The sequence below is a fragment of the Balaenoptera physalus genome, assembly GCF_965194825.1.
Source record: "Balaenoptera physalus genome assembly, chromosome: 7".
In the NCBI taxonomy this organism is placed as follows: domain Eukaryota; kingdom Metazoa; phylum Chordata; class Mammalia; order Artiodactyla; family Balaenopteridae; genus Balaenoptera; species Balaenoptera physalus.
In genome coordinates this window covers 83120155-83141564 of record NC_138886.1, presented here as the reverse complement: position 1 = coordinate 83141564, position 21410 = coordinate 83120155, and the positions used below count along the sequence as shown (strand labels likewise).

Here is a 21410-nt window from a genome sequence, read left to right as displayed (position 1 = left end):
CTCAATAAAGCTGGGCAGGGGAAGCCAGTTTCTTATCAATTCACCCCAGAACAGACAAAGCAATGGCAGGACCCCAGAAACTGGGTATTTAATTCATTTCCCCAGTGATCCGGGGGAAGCCATGAACTGAGGACCCTGGAACCTCAAAGGTGGACCAGCCCCGTAATCTCACCTAAGAGGAACTTGGCCTAGGAGGTTGCTGGAACTGCCCAAGGGCTTCAACGTTGCAGCTTCCCCTCACTTTTCACCGCCTCGCCCTCTGCAAGTCTTGTGTGGAAGAAGCTCCCCCTTCCCCGCCCCGCCCCCGACCCCTCAGAAAGAAAGGTCCTGGGGGCTCCAGCTGGTAAGTGAAAGAAAACGACAAGCTCTCCATTAAATCCAATCCCTTTCTTAGGTTCTGGGGTCTCGCCCCGTCCCCGTACACCCTTGCCTGATTGACACAACCTTGCTCTTTGCCTCTCCACGCTCACTCACATCCTGGTCTGCGTAAATCAACCCAGCTTCTCCCTCGGATTCTTTCGTGCAATACACCCCCTGCCTGCAGCTAAGGGGCTCTTAGCCAGGAGACGTTCTAATAGGAAAGAAGACAGGGAGGAGCCAGAGGATATCTGTTACAGCCATTATTTTCCACTCAGGATCTTATTTAGCATCTTCACTTGAGGGCCATAAATTGAACCTAGAGGGAGCCTCCCCGCCCCTCCCCCAGTGCGCAGTGAGGAGTTCATTAAAACGGAGACGGGTTACCTTGGGCCGATCCAAGGGAAACACTGTCACCACGTGGCCACTCCGGGTCATCACAGGCTGCCGCCGGCTTTCCCAGAGCCGCCTCCACTGGAGTGGGACCCAAACGGCATGAAAAAACAGGTGGGCGCTCACATCACTTCCCTTCTTCTCTTTAAAAACTATTTCGTGTATAGTAATAGAAATACACTCACATGGCACAAAGCTCATAAAGTACAAAAGCTCTACAATATAAAGGCAATCCCCCCACCCTTGGACCCAGAGGCATTATTTAACTGAGCATTTCTTTGCGTAGCCGGCAGGAGGCACTCTAAGCACACACGCAGGTACTCTCGTATCTGCACCAGTGTGAGGATGCTCGCCTATGGTGTTCGTTGCTGTATCCCTGGTTTGTAGCTGACACAACAGTCTGTGCCTTGATCTTTTCACCTACTTTATCTCATGCACAGTCCCTTTCTCTTGCAAATTTCAAAATCCTGTCTCTCACAAATACAGTAGGAGAAATCAGAGATAGTAGATAAGAGACATGATTTTAGCAAAGTGGTCATGCCTGCCCACACAAAATCAACCCAGAACACTCACAATGGAATAAGTCTTAGAAACCCCCAGTTCAACCTTCTCATTTTACAGATGAGAAGACAGAGAGGGGAAGGTGTCCTGGGCTCATGTAGATTGAGCTGAACGTTTAGTTAGGGGGTCTGTACCTTGTTTTTAACCCCATGCCTGCCAGCTCTCCAGCTTTGCCTCCTGCCCCCTGTCCTAAGGGGCCCTGCTCCCGAGTGCCCAGCGCTGACCTTCCTCCCAGCGTTTACCAGAAATCTGGGTTCATTCCACCTGAGACCTGCTGCTAAATTCAGCAACTCCAAGGACCCTCCCTGGTCCTGAACAGCCCTGAGCACCAGCCCATGGGGTGAGCCAAACAGAATGGGCCTCAGCTGCCCTCAGAGCCCAGGTGCAGCATGAGAAATTTAGGCTGGATAGACCCAAAGAAGACTTTCTAACGGGCAAGATTGTTACAATCCAGAAATGAGTGGCTAAGGAAACTAACAGAATCTTTTCTGGAGATCTTTACAGTTGGATTAAGTTATTAAAAAATGGTGTGTATAATAATGAATCTATAATACCATAAAACACCAGATAAAACCTAATTAAAGAGCCAGAGGACTGCCTTGCATTTGGAATTCTCTTTCCAACATGCACTGACTGTATGCATTTTGCATAGTCAATATTAATAATTATGTATTTATTTATTTATTATTAACATTTAATTTTATTAATATTTATTATTTATATTTATAATATTAATATTTTATTAATTCATATAAGGTGTGTATATTACACACCTATTTAGGTGAACTATATGTGCCACACTTTACACTGCCATTACCATGATGGTAACTTGAAGATTATCAGGCAAAATATTTGCATTTCTATTTCATGAGGAAAGGAACCCGAGTGTTGTTTTCCCCTTAATTGGTACTTTCATCATTCATTGGGTGCATTGCAAGTTTTAACTTTTTGGCTCATTATATAATGGATCATTTTGAAATCGACCAAGGAATTATCGTTATTTTTAATGATCTGCAAATAGAAGTAATGCTAGTTGGCAGCATTTGATTTTAAGGACTCAATCAATAATTGTGTTTTAGAATATGGAAAAGCCCAAACGTGTGCAGGAAGGAATCTAGGATCATGGAAGGTTAGAGCTGGTATCTGAGAGATGGAACCCTAGCAAGATGGGGGAACTGAGGCACAGTGACAGCCAGAGAGATTTGGGGGAAGTTCAACCTCTGCCTAGGCCAGTCTGGCTGTGACATGGGTACCTGGTAAGCTCCCAGTTCGAAACAGGGGCTTGTTTTACCAGCTTCCTGGCCTCCTATATATAAGCAAACACCCCTAGGGCAACTCTGAGGGAGAGCCTGTTCCTTCTCTGGACATTTGAAGTGACCTTCCTCCCAGCTTCTCCCACCTCCCCCCACCCCACCTACCTCCCAGCTTTGACCACCAGCCCCCTCTCCTGGCAGTTTGTTTGCATCACTGTGAATAATTGGGAGCCTTAAATGCCAGCTGCGTCTAATCAGTGCCTGCATGACATGCACGGGTTTAGGGAAGCAACTGGCAAAGATGGGGCATGCTTTCTGTCACCAGAGCCAGAGTTAGCCAAGGCCCCCGCTTTCCCTGGAGGAACAGGTACTTAAAGGTACTAAGTCCTCCCCAAGGGCCCAGAATGGCAGCTGAGTGCACCTGAGACCCACTGATCTCAGGGAGTAGATCCCAGCTGCCCAAAGACTCTTGCCATGAGTGGGATGGCCAGCCGGGAGGTGGAAAACGGGAGAAAAGCAGAGAGAAAAGCGTACCGCTGAGCATGAGGGTCTGCTCTGGGCCCTGTGCTCTGGCCAGGAGAACACACCTTTCCGGGAGATTGCGACTCTTCTTTGCAAAAAAGTGACTTCTGCTCCAAAGTTGCGCATCCGAGGGCTGCAGTTTCCCTTTCTAAATTTGTCTACCAGGAAGAGACACTTTCTCCCAAAATTTACACACAGTGGCCAGCAGGGGCCCCACTCTGTCCTCCCTGAAGGCCCTGTGGGTGAGCACGTTCCAGGACTGGCTGTGCAGGGTGAGAGGGTGGCTCCCCGACCTTCTGGCCAAGACAGGACAGGAGCCGAGTGCGAAAGTGCACGGTGCACAGCCGTGACCAGGGGAAGCCTTACAGCACCCAGATGGACCACGTCATCACCTTGTTCTGTGAGGTGAGCCAGGCAGGGCTGATTGCCCTGCTCTCAGGCTTCAACACCCAGGACTGAGCCCAGGGGAGGGTCAGCGAGCACCGCCAGGCCACAAACGCAGGTGGTTGAAGTGGGACTTGAACTCAAGGTTTTTACTTCCATACCTTCCATCCTCTGCTCCTCCAACAGGAAGGACTTCCTGACGTGGTGTGATGTCCCCAGGAGGGCTGTGAGATCTGCTTTGCAGACATGTTGTGGGTTGGAAATGCGACAGAGGTGGAGGTGTCTGGCCTTGCTCCGCATTTTTACCCCATCCCCACTGTCTGTGGATGGTATCTATCCACCTCCACTGCCACGGTCAAAGCTACCAACATCTCTTGCTTGAAAAACTGCAGCGGCCTCTTCAGAAGTCAAATATGTATAAAAAATTACACATGTTCTGGTTGCCTCACCGAGTCACAGTGAAGGTGAAACGAAATATTGGGTTGGCCAAAAAGTTCCTTCAGTTTTTAAGTAAAAATAAAAGACACATTTTTCATTTTCACCAAGAACTTTATTGAACAACATATTCACCCTTTTGTTCCATTACCTTCGGCCATTTTTTAGGCAACTTCATAATTCCATCTTCCCACAACTTTTTATCTTTTTGAGCAAAGAACTGTTCCAGGTGCCTTTTACAGTCTTCTAGGGAATTGAAACTTCTTCCATTAAGAGAATTTTGTAAAGACTAAAATAAATGGAAATCTGAAGGTGCAATGTCTGGTGAATACAGCGGATGAATCAGACCTTCCCAGCCAAGCTGTAACAGTTTTTGCCTGGTCGTCAAAGAAACATGTGGTCTTGTGTTATCCTGATGGATGATTATGGGTTTTCTGTTGACTAATTCTAGACGCTTTTCGTCGAGTGCTGCTTTCAGTTGGTCTAATAGGGAGCAGTACTTGTTGGAAATAATCGTTTGATTTTCCGGAAGGAGCTCATAATAGAGATCTCCCTTCCAATCCCACAATATACACAACATCACCTTCTTTGGATGAAGACCGGCCTTTGGTGTGGTTGGTGGTGGTTCATTTCACTTGCCCCACGATCTCTTCCATTCCACATTGTTGTACAGTATCCATTTTTCATCGCCAACCACAATTTGTTTTAAAAACGGAACGTTTTCATTACATTTCAGTAGAGAATCATATGCAGAAATAGGGTCAAGAAGGTTTTTTTCACTTAATTTATGTGGAACCCAAACATCAAAGCGATTCACATAATCAAGCTGTTGCAAATGATTTTCAGCTCTTGATTTGGGTATTTTGAGTATGTCAGCTATCTCCCACATGGTATAATGTTGATTGTTCTCAATTAATGTCTCCATTTGATCGCTATTAACTTCAACTGGTCTACCTGACCATGGGGCATCATCCAGCAAGAAATCTTCAGCACAAAACTTCGCAAACCACTTTTGAGAAGTTCAATCAATCACAGCACCTTCTCCATACACTGCACAAATCTTTTTTTTTGCGTTTCAGTTGCATTTTTACCTTAATTGAAATAATAAAGCATAATATGCTGAAAATGTTGCACTTTTTCTTCCATCTTCAATATTAAAATGGCTACACAAAAATTCACCAATTTTGATAACTTTTTATTTTTTAATAAATTTATTTATTTATATATTTATTTTTGGCTGTGTTGGGTCTTCGTTGCTGCGTGTGGGCTTCCTCTAGTTGTGGTGAGTGGGGGCTACTCTTCATTGTGGTGCATGGGCTTCTCATTGTGGTGGCTTCTCTTGTTGTGGAGCATGGGCTCTAGGTGTGGGAGCTTCAGTAGTTGTGGCACACGGGCTCAGTAGTTGTGGCTCATGGGCTCTAGAGCACAGGCTCAGTAGTTGTGGCGCACGGGCTAAGTTGCTCCATGGCATGTGGGATCTTCCCGGACCAGGGCTCGAACCCACGTCCCCTGCATTGGCAGGCGGATTCTAAACCACTGCGCCACCAGGGAAGTCTGATAAGTTTTTTTTTAATGCACACTGATAAGACAGCTGTCACAATACAATCTAACAAAATTGTTTTGAATGACGTTAAATACAGCTAAGTGCTACTAGAGCTATCTTATGGAAAACGAACAAACAAACCTTTTGGCCAACCCAATAGTATATGGGAAAATACCTATCCCAATGCCTGGCACATTCTAGGTGCTCAAAAATGTTCTTTCAATTTAAAAGGGAAATAAGGTGGGAAATGCGGAGTTCACATCTCCCCAGAACTATGGCACCTGCTGGATGCTGGTGGGGGACCCCAATGCCCAAGGACATGGGAGGAACCCCCAAGCGAACCAGGAGGACGTGGGGGGACGGAGAGGGGAGGAGAAATGGAGGCCAGACAGGACCAGCGCTCCAAGGGGTGGCTGAGGTGGGGAGGGGTTCCCACGCCTGGAGGGACCCTCGGGGGCTCGGATCAGTGGGGAAGCATGCCCAGCGTTTCCCTTGCCCAATCGCTGGGGAAGTCTGCCCAGCTCTTGGGCTGGGTTCTATGCCCTCAGAGATCCCCTCCTGACCGGGTCTGTCCTGAGGGCATAGGAGTGAGGCCAGGAGAGAACAGGAGAGGCAGGGGAGGGGAGTGGAGGGTGTTTGCCCCACCCACTCGGCCCGGGGAGCCTGCTGAGCTTCCAGGCCTGTCTCCCACCCTCCAAAGCCCCCTCCAGGCCACGTGGGTCCTGGGGGCATAGGAGGGAGGCTGGGGAGATCAGGAGAGGCAGGCAGGAGGGGGCCTCCTGACTGGAGGAGCAGGAGAGGATTGGAGGGCATTTACCCACCCACTCGGGGCCAGGAAGCCCGCGGGGCTCCCAGGTGCGGTCTCCCGCCCTCTGAAACCAGAGGTGGGAGGCAGCCTTTTCTGTTGAGCCTAAGCCCCACCCCCCACACCTCCCAGGGCCTTTTCCAGCCCTGTGGGTCCTAAGCATAGGCACCACCCGCTGCCCAGACCTCCTCCCTGCTTAGCCCTGCCCTCCACAGCCAAGGCCTTTTCCACCTTTTTTTTTTTTTCTCCTCCTCTTTTTTACTATTGTGGTTCTGTTTTACCTTCTGGTTGTTGTTTCATCTATATTTTTATTTTTATATTTTTTCTAACATATCTGTAGTTTCCCAGTCTAATTTTATTTTTTACTTTGTTACTGTTCTCTTTTTTTTTTGCCACCCTGCGTGGCTTGCAGGATGTTGGTTCACGAGCTGGGGGTCCAACCGAAGCTCCTGAGGTGGGAGATCTGAGTCTGAACCACTGAACTAACAGAGAACCTCAGGCCCCAGGGAATATTCATTGGACTGAGGTCTCCCAGAGGTCCTCATCTCAGCACCAAGACCCAGCTCTACCCAACAGCCTACAAACTCCAGTGTTGGAACCCTCAGGCCAAACAGGAACACAATCTGACTCACAAAAAAAAAAAAAAAAAAATGAGATGGCAAAAAAATATGTCACAGATGAAGGAGCAAGGTAAAAACCTATAAGACCAAACAAATGAAGAGGAAATAGGCAATCTACCTGAAAAAGAATTCAGAGTAATAATAGTAAAGATATCCTGAATCTCGGAAATAGAATGGAGGCACAGATTGAGAAAATACAAGAAATGTTTAACAAAAATCTAGAAGAAATAAAGAACAAACAAACAGAAATCAACAACACAATAACTGAAATGAAAAATACACTAGAAGGAATCAATAACAGAATAACTGAGGTAGAAGAACGAATAAGTGAGCTGGAAAACAAAATGGTGTAAATAACTGCTGAGGAGCAGAATAAAGAAAAAAAGAATGAAAAGAACTGAAGACAATCTCAGATACCTCTGGGACAATACTAAACACACCAACATTCAAATTATAGGGGTCCCAGAAGAAGAAGAGAAAAAGAAAGGGTCTGAGAAAATATTTAGAAGAGATTATACTGGAAAACTTCCCTAACCTGGGAAAGGAAATAGTCACCCAAGTCTAGGGGGAACAGAGAGTCCCATCCAGGATAAACCCTAGGAGAAACACACCAAGACATATATTAATCAAACTAACAAAAATTAAATTCAAAGAAAAAATATTAAAAGCAGCAAGGGATAAACAAAAAATAACATACAAAGGAATCCTCATAAGGTTATCAGCTGATTTTTCAGCATAAACTCTGCAGACCAGAAGGGAGTGGCAGGATATACTTAAAGGGATGAAAGAGAGAAATCTACAACCAACTCTACCCAGCAAGGATCTCATTCAGAGTCAAGGAGAAATCAAAAGCTTTTCAGACAGAGATTAGGAACCAAGATGGTGGAGTAGAAGGACGTGCTCTCTCTCCCTCTTGCGAGAACACCAGAATCACAGCTAGCTGCTAGACAATCATCGACAGGAAGACACTGGAACTCACCAAAAAAGACACCCCACATCCAAAGACAAAGGAGAAGCCACCATAAGACGGTAGAAGGGGTGCAATCACAGTAAAATCAAATCCCATAACTGCTGGGTAGGTGACTCACAGACTGGAGAACACTTATACCACAGAAGTCCACCCACTGGAGTGAAGGTTCTCAGCCCCATGTCAGGTTCCCAACCTGGGGGTCCGGAAACGGGAGGAGGAATTCCTAGAGAATCAGACTTTGAAGACTAGTGGGATTTGATTGCAGGACTTAAACAGGACTGGGGGAAACAGAGACTCCACTCTTGGAGGGCACACACAAAGTAGTGTGCGCATTGGGACCCAGGGAATAGAGCTGTGACCCCAGGGGAGACTGAACCAGACCTACCTGCTAGTGTTGGAGGGTCTCCTGCAGAGGTGGGCGGTGGCTGTGGCTCAATGTGGGGACAAGGACACTGGCAGCAGAAGTTCTGGGAAGTACTCCTTGGCGTGAGCCCTCCCAGAGTTCACCATTAGCCCCACAAAGAGCCCAGGTAGGCTCCAGTGTTGGGTTGCCTCAGGCCAAACAACCAACAGGGAGGGAACCAAGCCCCACCCATCAGCAGTCAAGCAGATTAAAGTTTTACTGAGCTCTGCCCACCAGAGCAACAGTCAGCTCTACCCACCACCAGTCCCTCCCATCAGGGAACTTGCACAAGCCTCTTAGATAGCCTCATCCACCAGAGGGCAGACAGCAGAAGCAAGAAGAACTACAATCCTGCAGCCTGTGGAGCAAAAACCACATTCACAGAAAGATAGACAAGATGAAAAGGCAGAGGGCTATGTACCAGATGAAGGAACAAGATAAAACCCCAGACAAACAACTAAATGAAGTGGAAATAGGCAACCTTCCAGAAAAAGAATTCAGAATAATGATAGTGAAGATGATCCAGGACCTTGGAAAAAGAATGGAGGCAAAGATCAAGAAGATGCAAGAAATGTTTAACAAAGACCTAGAAGAATTAAAGAACAAACAAACAGAGATGAACAATACAATAACTGAAATGAAAACTACACTTGAAGGAATCAATAGCAGAATAACTTAGGGAGAAGAAAGGATTAGTGACCTGGAAGACAGAATGGTGGAATTCACTGCTGTGGAACAGAATAAAGAAAAAAGAATGAAAAGAAATGAAGACAGCCTAAGAGACCTCTGGGACAACATTAAATGCAACAGCATTCGTATTTTAGGGGTCCCAGAAGGAGAAGAGAGAGAGAAAGGACCCAAGAAAATATTTGAAGAGATTATAGTTGAAAACTTCCCTAACATGGGAAAGGAAATAGCTACCCAAGTCCAGGAAGCACAGAGAGCCCTATACAGGATAAACCCAAAGAGGAACACGCTGAGACACATAGTAATCAAACAGAAATAAGTGAAATAGAAACAAACAAAACAATAGCAAAGATCAATAAAACTAAAAGCTGGTTCTTTGAGAAGATAAACAAAATTGATAAACCATTAGCCAGACTCATCAAGAAAAAAGGAGAGAACTCAAATCAGTAAAATTAGAAATGAAAAAGGAGAAGTTACAACAGACACCACAGAAATACAAAGCATCCTAAGAGACTACTACAAGCAAATCTATGCCAATAAAATGGACAACCTGGAAGAAATGGACAAACTCTTAGAAAGGTATAACCTTCCAAGACTGAACCAGGAAGAAACAGAAAATATGAACAGACCAATCACAAGTAATGAAATTGAAACTGTGATTAAAAATCTTCCAACAAACAAAAGTCCAGGACCAGATGGCTTCACAAGTGAATTCTATCAAACATTTAGAGAAGAGCTAACACCCATCCTTCTCAAACTCTTCCAAAAAATTGCAGAGGAAAGAACCCTCCCAAACTCATTCTATGACGCACTATCACCCTGATACCAAAACCAGACAAAGATACTACAAAAAAAAGAAAATTACAGACCAATATCACTGATGAATATAGATGCAAAAATCCTCAACAAAATACTAGCAAACAGAATCTAACAACACATTAAATGGATCATACACCATGATCAAGTGGCATTTATCCCAGGGATGCAAGGATTCTTCAATATACGCAAATCAATCAATGTGATACACCATATTAACAAACTGAAGAATAAAAACCATATGAGCATCTCAATAGATGCAGAAAAAGCTTTTGACAAAATTCAACACCCATTTATGATAAAAAACTCTCCAGAAAGTGGGCATAGAGGGAACCTACCTCAACATAATAAAGGCCATATACGACAAACCCACAGCAAACATCATTCTCAATGGTGAAAAACTGAAAGCATTTCCTCTAAGATCAGGAACAAGACTAGGATGTCCACTCTCACCACTATTATTCAACATAGTTTTGGAAGTCCTAGCCATGGCAATCAGAGAAGAAAAAGAAATAAAAGGAACACAAATTGGAAAAGAAGAAGTAAAACTGTCCCTGTTTGCAGATGACATGATACTATATATAGAGAATCCTAAAGATGCTACCAGAAAACTACTAGAGCTAATCAATGAATCTGGTAACATTGCAGGATACAAAATTAATGCACAGAAATCTCTTGCATTCCTATACACTAATGATGAAAAATCTGAAAGAGAAATTAAGGAAACACTCCCATTTACCATTGTAACAAAAAGAATAAATACCTAGGAATAAACCTACCTAGGGAGACAAAAAACCTGTATGCAGAAAACTATAAGACACTGATGAAAGAAATTAAAGATGATACCAACAGATGGAGAGATATACCATGTTCTTGGATTGGAAGAATCAATATTGTGAAAATGACTATACTACCCAAAGCAATCTACAGATTCAATGCAATCCCTATCAAATTACCAATGGCATTTTTTACGGAACTACAACAAAAAATCTTAAAACTTGTATGGAGACACAAAAGACCCCGAATAGCCAAAGCAGTCTTGAGGGCAAAAAACGGAGCTGGAGAAATCAGACTCCCTGACTTCAGACTATACTACAAAGCTACCGTAATCAAGACAATATGGTACTGGCACAAAAACAGAAACATAGATCAATGGAACAAGATAGAAAGCCCAGAGATAAACCCATGCACCTATGGTCAACTAATCTATGACAAAGGCGGCAAGGATATACAATGGAGAAAAGACAGTCTCTTCAATAAGTGGTGCTGGGAAAACTGGACAGATACATGTAAAAGAATGAAATTAGAACACTCCCTAACACCATACACAAAAATAAACTCAAAATGGATTAGAGACCTAAATGTAAGACTGGACACTATAAAACTCTTAGAGGAAAACACAGGAAGAACACACTTTGATATAAATCACAGCAAGATCTTTTTTGATCCACCTCCTAGAGTAATGGAAATAAAAACAAAAATAAACAAATGGGACCTAATGAAACTTCAAAGCTTTTGCACAGCAAAGGAAGCCATAAACAAGACGAAAAGACAACCCTCAGAATGGGAGAAAATATTTGCAAATGAATCAATGGACAAAGGATTAATCTCCAAAATATGTAAACAGCTCATGCAGCTCAATATTAAAAAAACAAACAACCCAGTCCAAAAATGGGCAGAAGACCTAAATAGACATTTCTCCAAAGAAGACATACAGATGGCCAAGAAGCACATGAAAAGATGCTCAACATCACTAATTATTAGAGGAATGCAAATCAAAACTACAATGAGGTATCACCTCACACGAGTTAGAATGGGCATCATCAGAAAATCTACAAACAACAAATGCTGGAGAGGGTGTGGAGAAAAGGGAACCCTGTTGCACTATTGGTGGGAATGTAAATTGATACAGCCACTATGGAGAACAGTATGGAGGTTCCTTAAAAAACTAAAAATAGAATTACCATATGATCCAGCAATCCCACTACTGGGCATATACCCAGAGAAAACCATAATTCAAAAAGACACATGCACCCCAATGTTCATTGCACCACTATTTAAAATAGCCAGGTCATGGAAACAACCTAAATGCCCATCGACAGATGAATGGATAAAGAAGATGTGGTACATATATACAATGGAATGTTACTCAGCCATAAAAAGGAACGAAATTGGGTCATTTGTAGAGACGTGGATGGATCTAGAGACTGTCATACAGAGTGAAGTAAGTCAGAAAGAGAAAAACAAATATCGTATATTAACGCATATATGTGGAACCTAGAAAAATGGTACAGATGAACCGGTTTTCAGGGCAGAAATGGAGACACAGATGTAGAGAACAAACATATGGACATCAAGGGGGGGAAAGCAGTGGGGAGGTGGGGATGGTGGTGTGATGAATTGGGTGATTGGGATCGACATGTATACACTGATGTGTATAAAATTGATGACTAATAAGGACCTGCTGTATAAAAAAATAAATAAAATAATATTCAGAAAAACAACACAAAACAAATCAAAACAAAACAAAACAAAACAAAAAAAGAAATTCAACTGCAAATGCTGTGTCAATAGTATTCTGAAGGCAGAAATAACTATAACATAACAAACCAAGACTGGAAGAATTCATAGGAACAAGAGATCAGACTGAGCCGGAGTTGCTGGATAAATTTTCATGGAGAAGGTGGAACTTGAATTAGGTTTTGAAGGATTGGCAAGATTTCAAGGAATGAGAACTGTATTCTAGGTGGAGGAAGCAGTGTAAACAAAGGGCCACCTGCAGAAGGTGTGAAAGTCCAGAGTTAACACTGGTAAAGACCAGGCACTCCTAACTCCTAATGATTACTGGCCAAGTAGTCTCAGTTGCTGGGTTTGAGGGGATGTCCATACGGAGGGACTGGGGTGAAGGTGGGACACTGAGGTTGTGGTAGGGTGCTCAGGACATCAGTCAGAAATGGCTTCCTAGCAATTTAACCCTCTGCTGAAGTATTTTAGTATTTTTACAAACAGGACAGCTCCATCCATGCACACAGGCTAAACATCTGCCCTGCACTGGAGACTTTGGCAGCTGAGGATGGAAAGACAGGGTGGAGTTAAATTGTGAAAGTCTTTGAATGCCAGGGGGTTTGAGATTCCTAAAACAAACATGACTGTCATTTATTTTTAGAGACAAACCTTAGGGAACCCCTCCCTCTATAAATATCTAATAATAAATGAGTAGTTAAATAAACAATAGTATATCTACATAATGGAATAGTCTGTAATTATTAATATCAAGTTTCTTAAGACTCGTTAATGACACAGAATAAGTGGGAAAAAAACATGTATAGAGTATAATACCAATTTAGTAACTACAAATATGAAGATAAGAATAGAAGAACCAACATCAAACTGTAAACTGTGGTTATTTTTAGATGGTAGTATTATACTTGATTTTTATTTTCATCATTACTTTTTTCTATGTTTTAACTTTTTCTATAATGAGCACATATTACTTTTATAATGAATACATAATAAATGTTATTTTTCAAAAGCAAAAAAAAAAAAAAAAAAACGCTTTTCAGACAAGCAAACGCTAAGAGAATTCAGCACCACCAAATCTGCTTTACAACAAATGCTAAAGGAACTTGTCTAGGCGGGAAACACAAGAGAAGAAAAAGACTCACAAAATAAACCCAAAACAACAAAGAAAATGGTAATAGGAACATACATATCAATAATAACCTTGAATGTAAATGGATTAAATGCCCCAACCAAAAGACACAGACTGGCTGAGTGGATACAAAAACAAGACCCATATATATGTTGTCTACAAGAGACCCACTTCAGACCTAGGGACACATACAGACTGAAAGTGAAGGGGTAGAAAGATATTCCATGCTTATGGAAATCAAAAGAAACCTGGAGTAGCAATACTCCTATCAGATAAAATAGACTTTAAAATAAAGACTGTTACAAGAGATAAGGAAGGACACTACATAATGATCAAGGGATCAATCCAAGAAGAAGATATAACAATTATAAATGTTTATTCACCCAACATAGAGCACCTCAATTCATAAGGCAAATGCTAACAACCATGAAAGGGGAAATCAACAGTAAAACAATAATAGTAGGGGACTTTAACACCCCACCTACACCAATGGACAGATCATCTAAACAGAAAATAAATAAGGAAACACAAGCTTTAAATGACACAATAGACCAGATAGATTTAATTGATACTTACAGAACATTCCACCCAGAAGTGGCAGGATACACTTTCTTCTCAAGTGCACAAGGAACATTCTCCAGGATAGATCACATCTTGGGTCACAAATCAAGCCTCAGAAAATTTAAGAAAATTGAAATCGTATCAAGCATCTTTTCTGACCACAATGCTATGAGATTGTGACAGGAAAAAAACTGTAAAAACCACAAATACATGGAGGCTAAACAGTGCACTACTAAATAACCAAGAGATCACTGAAAAAATCAAAGAAGAAATTAAAAAATACATAGAAACAAATGACAAGGAAAACATGATGACCCAAAACCTATGGGACACAGCAAAAGCAGTTCTAAGAGGGAAGTTTATAGCAATTCAATCTCACCTCAAGAAACAAGAAAAATCTCAAATAAACAATCTAACCCTACAACTAAAGCAACTAGAGAAAGAAGAATGAAGAAAACCCAAAGTCAGTAGAAGGAAAGAAATCATAAAGATCAGAGCAGAAATAAATGAAATAGAAACGAAGAAAACAATAGCAAAGATCAATAAAACTAAAAGCTGGTCCTTTGAGAAGATAAACAAAATTGATAAACCCTTAGCCAGACTCATCAAGAAAAAAAGGGAGAGGACGCAAAATCAATAAAATTAGAAATGAAAAGGAGAAATCACAACTGACACCACAGAAATACAAAGGAATATAAGAGACTGCTACAAACAACTATATGCCAATAAAATGGACAACCATGAAGAAATGGACAAATTCTTGGAAAAGTACTATTTTCCAGGACTGATCCAGAAAGAATTATAAAATAGAAGCAGACCTATCATAAGTAATGAAATTGAAACTAATTAAAAATCTTCCAACAAACAAAAGTCCAGGATCACATGGCTTCACAGGTGAATTCTATCAAACATTTAGAGAAGAGCTAACACCAATCCTTCTCAAACTCTTCCAAAAAATTGCAGAGGGAGGAACACTCCCAAATTCATTCTATGAAGCCACAATCGCCCTGATACCAAAACCAGAAAAAGATGTTACAAAAAAAGAAAATTATAGACCAATATCACTGATGAACATATATGCAAAAATCCTGAACAAAATACTAGCAAACAGAATCCAACAACACATTAAAAAGATTATACACCATGATCAAGTGGCATTTATCCCAGGGATGCAAGGATTCTTCAATAAACGCAAATCAATCAATGTGATACACCATATTAACAAATTGAAGAATAAAAACCATATGATCATCTCAATAGATGCAGAGAAAGCTTTTGACAAAATTCAACACCCATTTATCATAAAAACTCTCCAGAAAATGGGCACAGGAGGAACCTACCTCAACATAATAAAGGCCATATATGACAAACCCACAGCAAACATCATACTCAATGGTGAAAAAATTCCTGCACTGTTGGTGGGAATGTAAATTGATACAACCACTATGGAGAACACTATGGAGGTTCCTTAAAAAACTAAAACTAGAGCTACCATATGACCCAGCAATCCCACTACTGGGCCTATACCCTGAGAAAACCATAATTCAAAAAAAGTCATGTACCACAATGTTCATTGCAGCACTATTTACAATAGCCAGGACATGGAAGCAACCTAAGTGTCCATCAACAGATGAATGGATAAAGAAGATGTGGCACATATACACAATGGAATATTACTCAGCCATAAAAAGAAATGAAATTGAGTTATTTGTAGTGAGGTGGATGGACCTAGAGTCTGTCATACAGAGTGAAGTAAGTCAGAAAGAGAAAAACAAATACCGTATGCTAACACATATATACAGAATCTAAAAAGGAAAAAAAAAAAAAAGGTCATGAAGAACCTAGGGGTAAGGTGGGAATAAAGACACAGACCTACTAGAGAATGGACTTGAGGATATGGGGAGGGGGAAGGGTAAGCTGTGACAAAGTGAGAGAGTGGCATGGACATATATACACTACCAAATGTAAAATAGATAGCTAGTGGGAAGCAGCTGCATAGCACAGGGAGATCAGCTTGGTGGTTTGTGACCACCTAGAGGGGTGGGATAGGGAGGGTGGGAGGGAGGGAGACGTAAGAGGGAAGGGATATGGGAACATATGTATATGTATAACTGATTCACTTTGTTATAAAGCAGAAACTAGCACACCATTGTAAAGCAATTATACTCCAATAAAGATGTTAAAAAAAAAAAAAGATGTGGCACATTGATACAATGGAATATTACTCAGCCATAGAAAGAAACGAAATTGAGTTATTTATAGTGAGGTGGATGGACCTAGAGTCTTCATACAGAGTGAAGTAAGTCAGAAAGAGAAAAACAAATACCGTACGCTAACGCATATATATGGAATCTAAAAAAAAAAAAGTACTGATGAACTTAGCGGCAGGGCAGGAATAAAGATGTAGACATAGAGAATGGACTTGAGGATGGGGGGTGGGGGGACAGTGGAAACTGGGGCGAAGTGAGAGTAGCATCAACACATATACACTACAGAATGTAAAATAGTTAGCTAGTGGGAAGCAGCAGCATAGCACAGGGAGATCGACTCGGGACTATGCGATGACCTGGAGGGGTGAGATGGGGTGGTGGGATAGGGGCGGTGGTATAGGGGTGGTGGGATAGGGGCGGTGGGATAGGGAGGGTGGGAGGGAGGCGATATGGGGACATGTGTATGCATATGGCTGATTCACTTTGATGTACAACAGGAACTAACACAGTATTGTGAAGTAATTATACTCCAATAAAGATCTATTAATAAAAAAGGGAAAAAATACCAAGGATTTGTTGAGCTGCAATATTAACAAATGCAACACAAATTTTAAAAAAGAAACCTGCAGCTGTCTCCCAACTAGTCCATACGTGCACGTGGGTCTCCTCCAGTTCCTTCCACACACAGCAGCCAGAACCAGATTTTCTAAGGCACAAATCTGATTATGTCCAACCTTGATGTTCAAAAGAAGTGGATTCACTACAGTACAAACGCCACCCGCCTCCCACCTACCCCTGCTGCCTGAACCAGCTAAGGGTCCAGTAGCCCCTTCTCTTTAGGAATGGTATCTGAGGCTTGTTCCATAAATGGTCCTATATCCACCCATTGAGAGGATTCTATTTGCATGATGCATGTAAAGTTAGCCGAATCCAACCTCCTGACTATTATTGCATCTGTGCCCCTAAACCTAAGCTCAGAGAGCCGGGGCTTCATTGAGCTCATGATTATGTTGTATGAACTGATTTGAGCCTGCTTGCCAATCAGTGTGTGTTTAATACATGTCTATGTGGGGCAAAATTTGATCTGAGTCCATCTAATATTATCCACCTCTACCTACTGGTGGCTACCGTGATCTACCAAAAAAGAATCTAATCCCTGTGCATGACCACACAAAAGGCCATGTTTCAATATAAGAAGAAAGATATGGGTGGGAAGAGGGGGAGGGGGAGGGTCCCCAAGAAAACCCTGCTGTTCACAAACCTACAATTCCTGGAGAGAAGTTCTACCTGGCAAGAAGTACCCAATATTTGAAGTTTCCAAGACTCCAGGAAAAATCAATAGAATCTTACCTACGCTTTTCAAACTCTTAAAAACTCTCCTAGGAGTGTAGCATGTGAAAATGATGCTGCCTCCTGCTCTGCCCGTCTCTCTCATCCATTCATCCAACATACACATTTGGAGTCCCTACAATGTGCCAGGCACATGTCTAAGAACTGAGGATTCAACAGTGAACAAAACAGACCAACTTCTGCCCTCAGGGAGCTTACAGTCTGATGAGTTCTGCAGGGTTGGTCCCCGTTATACTCTCCTAATTGCACAGCTGGACAATTCTGATTAGAGCTGAGGGTGGGCAGAGCAACAGTGGACAACGTTGGTGCCCCACCTGGACCCCTTAGGGCTCTGTGTGAATAAACCTGGCACAATGACACAGTGCAGAACCTACCCTCCTCCCACCCTCAACCCCTCATGCCTTCTACTCTCTCCCAATGAAATATTTTAACCTCCTTATCTGTGTCCTTTCCAGCCCATCCATTCTCCTTGACCCTTCTCCCCTCTGTCCATCCTTGATAAAATTCATCCCAGAGGACCAAATCCCTGTTTCTGAACTACACTCAGCATCCTGACCCATTTCCAGGAAGGATATACTTGTTCCAAAGACGGGGGAAGCAAGAAGCCTTCGTGTAGGAAGACACATCTGTGTTGGACCTTGAGGATGGGTGGGATTTCCATATAGGCCCACAGGGAAAAGGCCATCCCAGTGAGGAGAAGCCGGAAGCAGGAAAGGAAAGGGGAGCAAAGGCAGTGGCTTCAGCTCAGAGGACACAGGGGGTGAAAGGAGGAGTGAGGAAGACTGAGAGCAGGAGGTGGGGCCACAGTGTGCAAGGCCTGGAGCACCAGGCTCAGAAAAGTGGTTCCAGCCAGTGGGTAGAACTCAGGCGGTGATGAGGGGATGGAAAGAATGATGGGTGGTTGGTGAGAGGCATTTTGCAAGAAAGGCTATTAGCTTTGCAGGCTGATGCAACCTGAGAAAGGGGAGCGTCTCAAAGCCCTCAAAACTGGGAGGATTTGAGCACATGGGAGAATTGTAGTGTCACTTTAGAGACTGACACGGGAGTGGTTAAGAGCACCGCCCTGCTGGCTGTGTGACCTTGGGCTTGTTGCTTCCCTACTCTGAGCCTCCATTTACTCCACAGAAAAATTGAAATTACAATCATCCGTACTGTGATGGTGAATTTTATATGTCAACTTGACTGGGCCAAAGGGTGCCCAAACATTTGGTCAAACATTATTCTGGGTGTTTCTGCTACAGTGTTTGTGGTTGAGACTTACATTTTAATAGGAAGAGTAAAGCAGACTGCTCTCCCTAATGTGGGTGGGCCTCAGCCAATCAGTTGAAGGCCTGAACACAACAAAAAGGTCGACCCTCACCTGAGTAAAAAAGAACTCTCCAGCAGACTGCCTTTGGACCTCATCTACACCATAAGCTCTCTTGGGTGTCAAGCCCACTGGCCCACACTGCAGATTTGGACTTGCCAGCCTCCATAATCACATGAACTGATCCCTTATAATAAATCTATTTCTATATATATATATACACACATCCTATTGGTTCTGTTTCTCTGCAAAACCCTGACTAACATACCTTATACCTGCAAGGCACTTAGAACAATGCCTAGCACATACTAAGTCTGAAGGGGTATAGATATGTGTGTATAGATTATTCTTCATCTAGGAAGTTTGGTCATCATATAAAGACCCATAATCAGAAGTCCACCCTCCAGAAGTGTTCAATTAGCAATAATCAGAAGAACAGTGATCATAAATCCGTACTCCTATTAAAGAAAACCGTGCACCAAGCTTATGAAAAGTTGAGGCGTAATTGCTTCATGTTCTATGTCATGCTGGAGCATTTCCCAATAAGTCTGCCTGACCCTCACCTGACACCCCCAGGGACTATAAGGTTAGAAGTTAGCCTGGATAAATTGATAAGTCATTTTGACTATATGACCTGGTAGAAATGTGAACCCCAAAGCTGTCGTAGTTTCTCTGCACTGTAGAAAGTTACAGTCATGCATCCAACCTGGCCTCTGATTGGGCACCCATTTCCCTAAGGACTCCCCGAACCCCTTTCCTTCAAATGCCCTGAAGCAGCACTTTGGTCTACCTGCTGATTCCCTCATTAAAGAATTAAATCAAACCTTACTTCCTGGTTACTACCTATTTGTAAGGGAATTATGTTTATAACACCACAGAGGGTGTCACATCTGCACCCAAGTGTTCATGATTTCTTATGAGATGTTTGAAATAATGTTTTCATGAAAGAAAAACTGCTGCCCATGAAATGTGATTGACACAGTGCTTCTCAACCTTTTTTTGTATTAATGTCCCCCTTAAGGAACCTTTTGAGACATTTTTCCCCTGATCACCCCCGACCTGTGAAACTTTAGTGTAACAGATCTACTGTGTATTTGTTGATATAATGTGGTCCTTTGCAGGACCACAAGCCATTGTAATAGCTAATATTTTTTCACACCCCCTCCAAGAGCTCATGTGTTCTCAATATGGTAATATGGCTCCGAAAGGGGAACTTTAAGCTCTGGCCTACTACCCATTTGATCTTGGGGAGGCGACTTCCTTTCTCATAGAACAATTGTGGGATGCAGGGGTTGGGGAGGGGGCAGGATCACTCTTCCTAAATCTATCTGTTTGGGCAGAGTAGTTTGACTGTAATCCCCTTCCCCACATCATCACCCCACCCCTCTACGCATAGACACACCCATCCTGCTTTAGGGCTTGGGGGTTTTTTGGTTTGGGGTTTTTGTTTGTTTGTTTGGCTGGTTGGTTGGTTGGTTGGTTGGTTGGTTTTTTGAGCCTTCAGGTCACACTGCCTTGAAGCTCTCAGGGCAATTTTTTTTTCTATTAAACATATTGCTATTTTTTTCTATTAAAAGTATTGCTAAGTATACATTGTCTGTTGTTCATTTCAACTTACTTCTATGCTGCTTGCAAACGTGCAGCACGGACAGCTGACCCGAGCAGGCCTCTCTGGTCACCAGGCTTCTGTGTGCTCCTCCCTTTAACTGGCTGTGAGCGATAACTTCTGTGAGGGACACCATTTCTATCCCACAAAGGAACACACTAGAAAGACTAGAAGACCTTCTACTAAAATAATACTTTTACTAAATCCTTCAACTAAAATGATAACGGTAGTGATGTGGTCATAACTTCAAAGATAATCCTCATAGAATTTAGTCAAATTTATTTAAAAGCTCTGTGATTTTGTCCTTGAAATTTAAAATGTTTTGTCACTTCAGATTCAGAGAGGGCCAGGCTTCACATGGCAGCAAAGAACAGGATGCCCTGCTAGACTCAGGCCCACCGCTAGGTGGAGACCCTCTTAGGGATGAGACTTGAAGGCAATACCATCTCAGGGAAGGCCCTTTGCTAGGAAATGGGGGGGCGGGGGGTGGGCAAGACTGGGAAATGAGCCCAGGGCGGCATCTGCAGAACAAAGGAAGGGATGCAGGTGAGAACTCCTTTCTTATCCCCACATCATGAAAGAATTGCCCTTTCCCTTACTAGAGACCAAACCTCAGAAGTTTGGTCAAGAACAGAGGGCACAAGTTTCAAACAGACCATGAATCAATCAATTATTCAACCAGAAAGGAGCAAGAGCGTGACTAGTGCAGCCAGCAGGGCATATTGAATGACACTGAGGCACTTGGGAAAGGGTTTTTGCTTGAAGTTACAAGCTAACTCAAGGAATAAAATACCAAGAAGGCAATCCCAGTTTCCTCAGACCAGCCCATTTGCTTTCTTACTACTTCTTTAGTCCTTCACACCCAGGCGTCTTCCAAATGCTTTGTGTGTCCTCTACGAGATTCAATTTGAATCAGATCACTTGAATACACGGCATACGCTTGAGCATCTACTAAGCCCACCAGTTATGCATTTCC

At 42.7% G+C, this 21410-nt stretch overlaps 1 protein-coding gene and 1 long non-coding RNA gene across 4 annotated transcripts in view; both read right to left on the bottom strand.

Annotated features, from left to right (window-relative positions):
- Window positions 1-15777, bottom strand: part of LOC309664457 (uncharacterized protein) — a 71007-nt gene extending 55230 nt beyond the window's left edge. The window contains exon 1 of the mRNA XM_082469917.1: window positions 745-15777. Coding sequence (XP_082326043.1) covers window positions 745-951 — 207 coding nt within the window. The 5' untranslated portion in view covers window positions 952-15777. The remainder of the gene's footprint in view (window positions 1-744) is intronic.
- Window positions 1-21410, bottom strand: part of LOC309664517 — a 439565-nt gene that overhangs the window by 124157 nt on the left and 293998 nt on the right. The window lies entirely within an intron of this gene.